The 13,407-nt window shown below is 43.5% G+C and overlaps 1 protein-coding gene across 2 annotated transcripts in view; it reads left to right on the forward strand.

The window, feature by feature from the left end:
• Window positions 1-4,034: 4,034 nt before the first annotated feature.
• The window catches only part of TMEM131 (transmembrane protein 131), a 192,292-nt gene continuing 182,919 nt past the window's right edge, over window positions 4,035-13,407 (forward strand). For both annotated transcript variants that reach the window (XM_060027310.1, XM_060027311.1), the window contains exon 1: window positions 4,035-4,677. In XM_060027310.1, coding sequence (XP_059883293.1) covers window positions 4,497-4,677 — 181 coding nt within the window. In that variant the 5' untranslated portion in view covers window positions 4,035-4,496. The remainder of the gene's footprint in view (window positions 4,678-13,407) is intronic.

Below are 13,407 nucleotides of genomic sequence, written 5' to 3' on the forward strand. Positions count from 1 at the left end.
TACATCAGTGAACAAAACAGATGGAGGTGAAAGACAGATCAAGACAACACATAATGCATAAGTAAATAGTATTATAAAAAGGGATACATTTTATGGAAAAAGAAAAAATGAGCACAGGGTCAGGAGGATTGGGACTTGGGGTTGGATATATTATTAAACTGCAGTATTAACAATGGTGATCAGAGTATGCTTCACTAAGAAGGTGATGACAGAGCTAAGACTGAAAGGAGGTGAGAAAGTGAGCCAAGCAGGGAACTGGGGGAGGAGAAAGCACTTCAGATAGAGGGAAGAGCTGGGACATAGGCCCTGGAGAAGAAGCATCCCTGGTATGTTTGAGGAACACAATGGAGGCGAGTTCAGCTGAAATTAACTGACCCCAGGGGAGTACAGTAGAAATGGAAGTCAAAGTTCATGGGGGGCCAGATTGTGTAGAGCGACGTGGGCCAGCAGAAGAGCTTTGGTTTTTACCCGGAGATGGGAGCCACTGCAGGAGGGACGGAGGTATCATACGCTTTAAATGGGCATTCTGCTGCTCTGTGGACAATAGACTATAAACATGCAAATTTATGTCAAAAAAGAAAGCAAATACCACCAGAACTTAAAAAAATAAAATCAAAGCTGAGTTTATATACTTGTCAGGCAAGGAAACACATCAGTGAAAAAGTTTACTAATTTATGAATTGGGAAAAGTCAGGGTTTTTTAAGTGCTAGAAAGAGGAAAGGGGGTTCATGGGGGTGATGCTAATCTAAGATTGAAAACCAGCACCCTCATAGGAAAGAACAGTGCTGGATCAAACAGGGAACTTTGTTCAATGGGCAGAAACAAGTCTTCAGTTAGGCCTAATAAGGGTCTGGCCTAGGGGTCACTCAAAGTTCACAGTCCTTTATCAGTTTCAGCTGGTTTGAACCAGTTGCGGTATAACATAGCATCCCATTTTGATATCTCCTAGGCAAGGGCTGTAAGTGGAAAATTTTCCTTTTACAGTTGGGCACAGAGAAACCTGTTAGGAAGCTCTTGCAGAAATCCAGGCAGAAGATGATGGGGCTCATCCCAGAGTATATCATGGAGGTGATGAGAAGCAGCAACTGATGGTTGGAGTTGCCCTGGAGACAGGAAAAGCTGTGGGTGGAAACGGTGTGGGGAACAGATAAGGAGTTCATGTGAGTTTAAGATGTCAAATAGATGCAGCAACAGGGACAGTGAGGTCTGGCTGGTGACATAAAGTTGGGACTTGAAAAAGAGTATAGATGGTGTCAAATACCAGGAGCCCATGTGCCGTCAACCAGTGAGCCAGTGGGATGGAGCCCTGAGGACTCCAACAGTATTTTCCCCTCCAGGTCCCAAATTTTAATTCATATATATTTTTATTACAATGAAAGTATTCTTGTAAGCCTCCTCAAATATTTTGTGGAATGAAGTGGGAGTATAAATCAATGATCATTGGAACTTTCACTGTGCCTCATATGGTGTTTTAATTTCCCCCAATTTATTAGATATCATTTTACAGATAAAGAAACTGAGGCCAGAATAGTTGAGTAGTTTGCCTGGCATCAATGAGTAGCTAATAAAGGCAGGGCTGGGATTTAAGCCCAAGTTCACCTGAGTCCCTTTTAACTCTGCTTCCGATAGTTACTAATCTGGGTAGAGAACAAAGTTGACTAGAAGGTGAGGAGTCCCAACTGTTCGTAGTTCCTGGCATGTTCCAACTTAGTGCAATAGTCTTTAAACTTGAGCATGTATCAGAATCACCCAGTGGCTTGTTAAAAGACAGACTCAGGACCTCAACCCAGAGTTTCTGATTCCACATGTCCGGGATGTGGTCTGCTAATGTGCATGTCTGATAAGTTCCCAGGTGCTGCTGGTGCTGCTGGTCTGGGGAGGACACTGTGAGAACCACAGGTTTAGGCGCTTTTCACTGATTCTGCCAGTGAAATAGCCTGCCAAATGCCCAGGTCTCTCTAATTCCCCAAAGGGGATTAGAGGGGTGTCTGCTGCTAATTGGAACTTCAGAAGGGTCCTTGGTGATAATTCCTTCGCCTTTTTTTTTTTCTTTTTTTTTTTTTGGCCGCACCATGCAGCACGCCAAATCTTAGTTCCCCGACCAGGGATAGAACCTGGGCCCCAGCAGTGGAAGCTCGGAGTCTTAACCACTGGACTGCCAGGGAATTCCCAGTTCCTTCAGTTTTAATGTAGTTCTCTCCTTCCCAAGGCACATGGCTGTTGGGGGAGAGGGGATGATGGGGTGATGGCGGTTCAACTCCAGGTGCTCTCCAACACAGTTTACCAAGCTGTCCAGTAAGTTCTTCTTTTATTATTATTCTCCCAGCAGTCTTGTTGCCCTTTCCTGGGAACAAACTACCATCATCACCCCTGTGACTCCCAACATCCATCAGGCACAGGGGGGGTTCAGGTATGGTGGGCCCTAAATGCTTACACAGCTATTGGGGACGGGGGGCTTAAAGAACAAGAATACAAGCTTATAAACACACAATTAGATGCAGGGCCTTGAAAGAAGCTTGTGCAAGAGAGGGGCCCTAAAGCTTCAGCTTCGTTAGCTTCATGGGAAATCAGCCTCTGATCAAACAGGCCTGTGTATGTCTAGGCTCCAATTATAGCCATATGTTTAGTTCCCATGGGGCTCTTGAGCCTCAGGCTAATCAGAGGATGTGGTCGATTCCTGTGTAAGAGAACCTGAGCGTTTCATGGTTGAAGAGACTTGTCTGCCCTGAACCTGGTAGTCGGTGAAGGGCTGCTGAGTCCTTGTGCCGCACCTTGAAGGTAAGTTTTGACCCAGCTAAGGCACTCAGTTACTTATCCTTGGGCTTGATTTCTTCGGTGAGTTAAAAGCCTTCCGGATACAAACATGGAAAAGCCAACTTAGAGATAATACTAATTATTCCTATTTAATTATATCGAGAACAAAATTCGATTAAATTCTGACTCTAATATTCAGAAAAGTAAAAGTGCTTTTCAAAAATCAGAGTAAGGCTATTAAAATGCAAAGTGCTTGCTTGATAAAGAAGACTACTGCAATAGGGTAGCACTTCGAGCTTCTTTTTTAAGTCTTCCTGAAATTTTATTTTCCCACGTAGTTTGTTCCAAGACGTATTAGGGGTGGACTTGGCCTTCATACAAGGATTCACTCAACAAATCCTGCTAAGCATAAGCAAACGGCTCTGTAGTTAGGGGAAGTTACTAAGATAGTTACTAAATTAGGAATTAGGGGAAGTTACTAATTGATTAAAGAGGGAGTTTGTAGCGAACAGCCACGCCCACGAAGAACCTTGACCTAAGCTGAAAAGGGCATCTAAGAGGTATGAGGTGGCTTCCCGAAGGAGACTAAAAGAGACGGCATTTGTGTTGAGCCTTGAAGGAAATATGTGAATAAAATGTCTTAAGAATTATTCCAAGACGGAGAAAGCCAGCATGAACACTGGACGCTGTTCTGAAGAACAGTCTGCCCTCTGCCTCCAGGGACACTGCTGTTTTATACACACACACACACACACACACACCCCAAAGGGCTTTCTCGCTGCAAAGTGGGCACAGTCCAAGGGCAGGAGGAGTCCATTAAGCGTTCCTGGGTGTTGTGTCTTGAAGGATACAAAGATGAACAGAGCAGGTCCGCGTCCCCAAGGCAGCGCCACCAGGAACTCAATCAGGCCATGGGTATTCTCGAAGCGGCTGAGAGGCGGAGGTGCGGCCAGGAGGAGTCACTGGAATGCATTTTCCGTGCTGGGTCTCGAGGTCTGGATGCGCACTCAGTCCTCTGGAAGGCTCTCGCATTGCAGTACCAGGGATGCAGGGGTTTGTCCCCTGCTCACAGCAGCGTCCCAGCCAGCCCCAGCGCTCCGCAGCCCCTCCCCGGCCCCGCCCCCGTGCCACGGCGGCTGCGCGGCCAGGCCTCCCGGTCCGCACGTGATCGCCGTCACTGCCTCCGCGAAGCCTGAACCGCCATCATAAGTCCTGGCGGCTGGGCCCTGGCCTGCCTCCCTCCTCCTCCTCCCCTGCGGGCCAGGGGTGACGGGTTGGGGGTGTGCTGCCCTCGTCCCGCCTGGCCACTGAAGCCGTGGGCCTCCGAGGGCGGGACGACGAGTTCCGACCCACGGACCCCGGGGCGGGCAGACTGCCAGGCGGGCCGCCCAGGTGACGACACGGCGGGGGCGGTGCCCAGGGCCGCGCCCCGCCCCTCGCAGGCCAGCGCCCAAAGCCCGCGGCCCGTGCCCGTTTCCAGTATGGCCGACCGCTGTGCTTGACCCGCGGCCTCTCCGCTTCGACTCTCCGTAAGCGATGCAGAGGCCGAGGCCGTGACTGACACTCTTGCTCACACGCACGCACGGACCCAGACCCACGCCCGGAGTCCGAGCCCTGGGCCCAGAACCGCTCTCGCCCCCGGCGCCGCGGCCAGAGCCCGGACCACGGCTCCCGCGCCGCCGCCGCCTAGCCGAGAAGGACCGCGCCGGATCTCGAGCGCGGCGGCCCGCGGCCGGCAGGGATGGGGAAGCGGGCCGGAGGAGGAGCAGCAGGAGCCGCCGCCGCCTCCACGTCCCCCGGGGCCGGTCTGGAGCCCGCGGCCAGCCGCGGCGGGGGCCCGCGGAGCGCGGCCGCCGGCTTCCTGGGAGCGCTGCACCTGGTGATGACCCTCGTCGTGGCCGCGGCGCGGGCCGAGAAGGAAGGTGGGTGTCAGCCGGCCGGCATCTCCCGGGCCCGGCCCCGCGGCTGTCACCGCGCCCTCGCGGAGGCCGCTGCCGGGCTGCGGCCGGGGAGGAAGGGCCGCGGCTCTGGGCTCGGAGGGCGGCCGAGCGCGGGGCTCGGTCCGACGCGAAGTTGCTTGGTCGAGTCCCGTCCCGAGCCGGGAACTTGCGGTTCGGATGCCAACTCGCGGCGTTGGCCGCACGGAGTTGCTCTTGTTCTCCGTGATTCCTTCCCCTCGTCTTCCCTGTTGTCTCCTGTCACTGCCGTTTCAAAACTTCCTGAGTTCTCATATATTGTTGCCACTTGGCTCACTAGGTAGGAGGGGCATATTTTTAGACTTGATTGCTGTTAATAGGCAAATTTGAGGACACTTTTTTTTTTGGTTGCGGTTTTAATAGCGGCGTGCGAACAGAGCTCACTTTAAAATGTAAAAATAGCGAGACTGGTGGAAAGGCTTCAAGACAGCTTACCGAATTTTACTTTGCATTTGTTCAAATATTTTGGGAGGAGGAATCTTGTTTTTTCAGCTTCCCTTTTCAGTATCGCTTTGCAATATTGATGATTGTTTAGCTAACAATTCTCTCTCTCTATAGTACAATTCTGCTTAGCTCTCTATTGAGCTATTGAAAGTCTGTTTATATTTTTTACATGTTTTAAGATACTTAATTGGGTGTCATTGTCTTCAATGTGAAAGACTTTAAAAACCAATGTCAAGTTTCTAGTTTGCAAACCTTTATCTATAATTTACAGTTAAGGGCTGACCCCTATTTTTAAAACTCTCGTTAGTATTGTATGACTGTAACACCGGTACTTTTACAGGGTTAACACATCATTTTGTAACCTAGAAGACCAGATCTGTAATTTTGTCATTACTACGTGTTTTTTTGAGCCTGGGGAAATGAGTGACCACAGAGCCTTCATGAAGAAATCACTAAAAGTGAATGGTTTTTAAAAAGCTAAGCAAAACTTGCTAGTTTAGCTTCTGTTTCACACTAAACTGCCACTGCAAAGAAAATAATTTCTTGCCGCAATGACTTTAAGGTTGATGTTCTTCTTTACAACTAAAGTCACTTGCTTTTTATTGTTACTGAGGGCAACAGCAGAGCAAACCAAATTAATGTTAAAGTGCAGTGTGTTTCAGTTTACTGTTTATTTTTTTGCTCAGAACAGTACATCCTCTCACTTAACTCTAAGCAACCTTAGTCTGGGTTAACATAGGTGAAAGTTATTCAGAGAATTGCCATCTGTAGAAAGGATTAATTGACAGAGGCAAGATTATTTCCTGAATAAAATTTTGCTGCTTTAGGACTAGTCAGGCCTGGGGTTGTCATAGTTCATCTTTGGTTACAGATCTGCAGCTGGTTCTTGTGTGGCCATGGTGCCCAGCACAGCGTGGCATGTAGTTGGTGTCCAGTAAGTCTGAAATAGTACAATAAGTTAATGTCTCCTTGAGTGTAAGGTAGTCCTTGGCAGGTATTGTGTCCCGCTTTTTCTCTGCCTTTGCTTACCTTGCACAGTGCCAGGCACACAGTAGGCATTTAACATTTGTTTGAGTGATTGATTATACTCATGGGTCATTAGCACAGGGAAATAAAATGATTGAGTCTAGTAAAACATTAAGTTTGTATTGTCATCCTGCTGCTTATTTTTCCAAGAGCCATTTTATGTGCTAATTCTCATTGTATACCTAAGTAAACAAATCCCTTGTTTGAGAAATGTCAGCCTAGGTTATATTTGCCAGTTTCCTTTTTGTATGGTTTATAAGCTTTAATACACCTCTTCTAATACCCGTAAATGTAAGGGTTAAGGGAGGAGAATACGTGCCAGGGTGTACAAGGATGAAAAGATGTGGTCGAATCAGCCAGAGGTCCTGGCAGAATCAGACACCTTTTGTGGCCCATGTTTTGTCTGGATGAACAATTTGGATGGAGAAATTAGCTATTCAAGGTATTGATGGTAATTATTACTAATATAGAACACAAGGACTCTGTCCGTCATAAATGGATCTGGCTCTAATCAAATATTCCATGAAGGTAGCTCCAAAAATGGCCAGTGCTTTCAGCCTCCTTGCTGATCAGATTCTGGTAGTTTTTGTTTGAGTAGTAGTGAGATTGATTTTCTTACATGAATGTGATACTGCAAATTTGGCACCATTCACCCTGCAAAGGATGCTGTTGGGTTTTTTTTCCAGAAAATCTGGGCAGATTTCTGAAGGTAGCTGAGTTCACTTTGTCCATTTACATCCTGAGGACTTTTTGTGTTTATTTTGGCAGTATAAACCAGCATAATTTTTCAAAGTTAAGGCTTACCTGCAATTTTAATGATGTTTCTCTGGGCATTTTGTGTTTTAGCATATTTCTATTGCAGCAGAATCTCACTAAAAAAATCTTCAAAACAAAATAAAACTCATTGTCTTCGGAAGGAAAGCAGCAGAAATAGCTAGATTAGCTAGTGCAGTTTTTCATGTTTGGACTAGATGTTGTTAATTTTAAGTCAGAAGCGTGAACCATTCTTTGTCTTAACATCCTGTATGTCTTAACACTCCTATATCTTAACATTTGCCTTCACTGATCTATGGGGGTGTGTTTCACTAGTCCAGAGAAAAGGGACCTTTGAAGATGTTTTGACTCTGCTCTACAGTTTGTAAGGACCTCTGAAAGAGTTGCCAGAGGTGGAAGTTACTGTAATTACTACAACTAACTTGCTTATTCTGGATTGGGGTCAAGATTTTTCTTGAAGCTAAGATCTAGATATTAAGAAGAATGAAAATAGGGGTGTGTGTGTGTAATGAAAATATATTAAAATATATATAGTGAAAATACGTGTGTACATCTTAAACGTATAACTTTTAGTGGTATTTTTATTTGTAAATCAGCCCATTCATTATTACAAGCAAATAAGAGCTTTTGGAAAAAAGCATCATATATCATGTATAATATAGTTTCCTTGTGAAATGTGTTTTTGGAGGGCATGGTTGTCTTTTAATTTATCATGAATGAAGAGCTACATTTTATGCATCTAGTAAATATAAAGTTGGATAAATTTTCAGGAATGTGATTGTTTTAGTCTGTGACAATTTATATTTGTGTCACATGTTTTATCATTAATTGGCGATTTATGGCAGGGCGAAGTTTGACAGTCTTTCTTAGGACTTTTAAATTTGTCTACCAGATACTTCAGTTTCGTGCACAAATTAAAGATGTATTTGTGACAGAAGTGCAGAAGGAGGGTACAAAAGTGTTCTCTCTCCAAAGCATATGAACAAAGTGCTTAGGAATAAAGGCCAGAAGAAAAGAGATAAAAAAACCTAATTTGATTAGGTTTTTTGTCTTAGGATGGTAGAATTGGTCAGGAGTGGTATTTGCTTTCTTCTAATCAAATTATTACTTCATAATGTAAAAATTTTTTTTTTTTTTTTTTTTTTTTTTTTTTGCGGTACGCGGGCCTCTCAATGCCCGTCGCGGAGCGCAGACTCAGCGGCCATGGCTCACGGGCGCAGCCGCTCCGCGGCATGTGGGATCCTCCCGGACCGGGGCACGAATCCGTGTCCCCTGCATTGGCAGGCGGACTCCCAACCACTGCGCCACCAGGGAAGCCCTAAAAATGTTTTTTAAGAGTGATTTTCTTAAGAGTGAAATGTTTTAATCCTTGCATGGGGGTAGAGTGATTACTTTTTAATTTAGGGCCTAGTAAGTAGAATATTCATTCATAGTGCTTCACTAAAGAACTTTCGTTGCTTGCTTTTACGAAAAGCTGTTTGCTACTGCCTGGATCCTTGGAATCCTCTAGTTGGAAAAAGTGTGTTCTCTCTTTCTCTCGCTAAGGACAGTTTTGCTCCTCTTTGCCATGCTTGCAGCCATCCCCATAGACACCTGCCCAAAAAATCAGCTTTTGGGAGTAGGTGTGAAATCATCTAATTTGTTATCATCCAGAGTAGTAATAAGCAAAGCTACTCTTGGGGGAAAATGAAGTCATTGTTGGTGCTTTTAATCTTTTAGAAATTCTCCTTCATCTGCATGGAGATTGAGCTTTCTGATTGGCCTTGTCACGCGGAGAGGCCTTTTTTCTCTGGCTGAATTTTTCCTTATCTGCTGTAAGCAGCATCAGGCACTGTTGATAGCTGCTTCTTGGAACTTTTCTTCCTTCGTTTCTGTGACTTTGTACTTCTTGGTTATCATCCTGCCCTGTTGTCAGTCACTGCTCTGCAGCTGCCCATTGGCTGTCTTCCTTCTCACGCACATCTGACCACCAGCACACGCTGCACATGTCCAGAGCAGAATTCTCTGGCGCTACCTCTGGTTTCCCAGTTTTTATTAATGCCATGATTATTCTCTGTGCCACGTTGGTCTCGATTTTGACCGTTTACCGAGTGGCATCAGTGTCTGTTAACTTTCTTGGGCAGCTCTCCCACTGCCTCCGGCCTCCTGCCTGGGGCACTGCCCTAGGCCCTCACTTCCCAACTCTCTCCACTTCTCTAAAGTCCTGCAGTCCCCTCTGTCAATTTGCATTGTCTTTGTTACTCAGCTGTTATTCATTTTGACACTTAATCATATACTGCCTTGTTTAGCTCCTTAAATTGTTTTATGGGTGTCATTCTTCACCCAGTCTGGAATTTCTATGGGGCAGAACCTCTATCAACATCTGCAGTGTGTATTAATACATAACAGGCATTCAGTTTTAAACAGAGGGCCACCGAGAATGACCTTATCCTCCCCTTCTCATATCTGAAACCTGGATTGAGAGTCCACAGTACAGGTAAAACTCTGAACTTGGATGCAGGTGTTAGCAATTCTGCTACAGTAAGACATAGGGCAACACTACTTTTTTCTTCCCTACATGTTGCTTTCTATTGTAACTAAAATGAGTAACATATACTTATCTAAACCATCACTTTTGTTACTTTTAGATTTTAATATTTCACATCCTCATAAAGCCCCAATTTATAGATCATGAAGCAAGCACAGAGAAATTAAGTAATATTCCCAAGGTAACAGAGCTGGTAGGTAGTTGAGCTAGGGTTCCCTTGCAAGCCATCTCTCCCGAGTCGAGCTGCTTAATCCTGAATGAGTACTTAAGGTAGTAGATTCTCTTGTATACCAGCTGGATAAAGAACAGTCCTGCCAGTTCATGCAAAACCAATGTGTTAAGTATTCAAGTGAGGTGAATTTTTTTTTAACAACTGTAAACATCTATATCACTTTCTATTAACTTCTTAACCATTAGAATGATCACAGGCCATCTGGATCGTGCACATTCTTAAAAGGAAACCAAGGAAATTCATGAATGGATGATCCATGGAGCAGGTATTTGGTATTAGAAGCCCCTGACTCGACTCTTAGCTCTTGATGATTTAGGTACCTGGTATATTGCTTAGGTTGAAATTACACTGCATTCTGTGAATTCATGTACTTCTTAGTTCTAGATTGGTGCGACAAGTTAGTGTAGACATGTGGAATAGTCTCAGAAGCTGGCCCTGTCTTCAGAGGAAATGGAGATAATCCAAAGGCTTGTAGTGGCATCAGCTTTTGACAGTGGTGAAATCTCTTTCAGACTTCTGTGAGAAGTCTAGGAGCTCCAGAAGTTCATCTCTGGTGCTTTTGTTCATTCTTATGAAGGTGTTTTTGGATTAGGCAGTCATTATCATCCGTAGTAGATCAGTTTTTCTTTCATTCCTTTGTGATTGCTTTAGAAAGATTTTTAGAAAACGATAACTCTTGATTCATTTTGTTGAATATAGCACTTAGGGCAAAGGTGTGAAAAATGTCTAAGGTCTAAGAAGATCCTTGACATGGTCTGTCATGATACAGCATCAGACTCATTTTATTTATTTCTATATATAATTGTGGTAAAAAATAAAACACATAAAATTTACCATCTTAACCTTTTTTTTTGGCTGCGTGGCATGTGGGATCCTAGTTCCCCAACCGGGGATCAAACCTATGCCCCGTGCATTGGGAACGTGGAGTCTTAACTACTGGACAGCCAGGAATTCCCTGCATCTTAACCATTTTTAAGTGTATAGTTCAGTAATGTCAAGTATATTCACATTGTTGGGCAATGGGTCTCCAGAACTTCTTCATCTTGCAAACTGATACTCTCTACCCGTTAAACAGCAACTCCCCATTTTTCTCTTCCACCCAGCCCCTGGAAGCCACTATTCGACTTTCTGTTTTTTGTGAATTTGATTCCTTTAGATACGTTATATCAGTGGAATCATGCAGGGTTTAACTTTTTGTGACTGGCTTAGTTCACTTAGCATATCGTCCTCAAGGTTCATCATGTCGTAGCATGTGATGGAACGTCTTTCCTTTTTAAGGCTGAATAATCTGTTGTGTATATATATGTCATATATATATAATTATATATATGATATATATATTTACAAAATATATATAATATATATTTATATAAAGATATATATTTATAAAATGATGTATATATTTATATAATGATATATATATATACACACACATATATATATCATTTTTCCATTTTGTTTATCCATTTGTTTATCCATTGTCCAATGGACATTTGGGTTGCTTCCACTTCTTGGCTATTGAGAATAATACTGCTGTGAACGTGGGTGGGCAAATGTGTCTTTGAGATCTTGCTTTTACTTCTTCTAGGTATATACCCAGAAGTGGGATTGCTAGATCATATAGTACTTCTATATTTAATTTGTTGAGCAACTGCCATACTGTTTTCCATTACAGCTGCACCATTTTACAGTTCCACCAACAGTGCACAAAGATTTAGTTTCTTCACATCCTCGCCAACACTTATTTCTTTTTCTTTTTAATAGTGGCCATCCTAATAGATGTGAGGTGATATCTCATTGTGGTTTTGATTTGCATTTCAGTAATAATTAGTGATATTGAGCATCTTTTCTTTTTTTTTTAAGACTTATTTAATTATTTTTGGCTGTGTTGGGTCTTCATTGCTGTGCGAGGGCTTTCTCTAGTTGCGGCGAGCAGGGGCTACTCTTCCTTGCAGTGCATGGGCTTCTCGTTGCAGTGGCTTCTCTTGTTGTAGAGCCTGGGCTCTAGGCACGTGGGCTTCAGTAGTTGTGGCACGCGGACTCAGTAGTTGTGGATCATGGGCCCTAGAGCACAGGCTCAGTAGTTGCAGCTCATGGGTTTAGTTGCTCCACAGCATGTGGGATCCTCCTGGACCAAGGCTTGAACCCATGTCCCCTGCATTGGCAGGCAGACTCCCAGCCACTGTGCTGCCAGGGAAGTCCTGAGCATCTTTTCATATGCTTGTTGGCCATTTGTATATCCTTTTTGGAGAAATATTTATTCAAGTCCTTTGCCCATTTTTTAATTGGGTTATTTTTGTTGTTGAGTTGTAGTAGTTCTTTATATATTCTGGATATTATCCCCTTATCAGAGAGATGATTTGCAAATGTTTTCTCCCTTTTTGTAGGTTGCCTTTTAGGGTTGTATTCTTTGATGCACAGAAGTTTTTAAGTCTGATGTAGTCTGTCTATTTTTGCTTTTGTTGCCTGTGCTCTTAATGTCATATCCAAGAAAACATTGCCAAATCCAATGTCATGAAGCTTTTCCCTGAAGTATTTTCTTCTAGGAGTTTTACAGTTTGGGGTCTTACATTTTGATATTCATTATGAGTTACTTTTTGTATATGATGTAAGATAAGGTTCCAAATTCATTCTTTTGCATGTGGATGTCCAGTTTTCCCAGCACCATATGTTGAAGAGACCGTCCTTTCCCCATTCAGTTGTCTTGGAACCCTTGTATAAAGATCATGTGACCATGTACATGGGAGTTTATTTCTGGGCTCTCTATTCTATTCCATTGGTCTATTAATCTCTCTTTACACTAGTACCACACTGTTTTGATTACTCTGGCTTTGTTATTTGTTTTGAAATCAGTGTGAGACCTCAACTTTTGTTCTTTTCTTTCAGGATTGGCTAGTGGGTTCCCTTGATATTCCATATGGATTTTTTTTTAACCTCTTTATTGGAGTATAATTGCTTTACAATGGTGTGTTAGTTTCTGCTTTATAACAAAGTGAATCAGCTATACATATACCTGTATTGCCATATCTCCTCCCACCCTCCCTATCCCACCCCTCCAGGTGGTCACAGAGCACTGAGCTGATCTCCCTGTGCTATGTGGCTGCTTCCCACTAGCTATCTGTTTTACATTTGGTAGTGTATATATGTCCATGCCACTCTCTCACTTCGTCCCAGCTTACCCCTCCCCCTCCCTGTGTCCTCAAGTCCATTCTCTACATCTGCATCTTTATTCCTGTCCTGCCCCTAGGTTCTTCAGAAACTTTTTTTTTTTTTTTTTAGATTCCATATATATGTGTTAGCATACAATATTTGTTTTCCTCTTTCTGACTTACTTCACTCTGTATGACAGACTCTAGGTCCATCTACCTCACTACAAATAACTCAATTTCGTTTCTTTTTATGGCTGAGTAATATTCCATTGTGTATATGTGCCACATCTTCTTTATCCATTCATCTGTCGTTGGAGACTTAAGTTACTTCCATGTCCTGGCTATTGTAAATAGAGCTGCAGTGAACATAGTGGTACATGACTCTTTTTGAATTATGGTTTTCTCAGGGTCCATATGGATTTTAGGATGGATTTTTCTATATATGCAAAAAATGCTATTGTGGTTTTGATAGGTTTTGCATTGAACCTGTAGATTGTTTTGGGTAATATTGATATCTTAATAAT

The sequence above is a fragment of the Delphinus delphis genome, chromosome 12 (assembly GCF_949987515.2).
Source record: "Delphinus delphis chromosome 12, mDelDel1.2, whole genome shotgun sequence".
Taxonomy (NCBI): domain Eukaryota; kingdom Metazoa; phylum Chordata; class Mammalia; order Artiodactyla; family Delphinidae; genus Delphinus; species Delphinus delphis.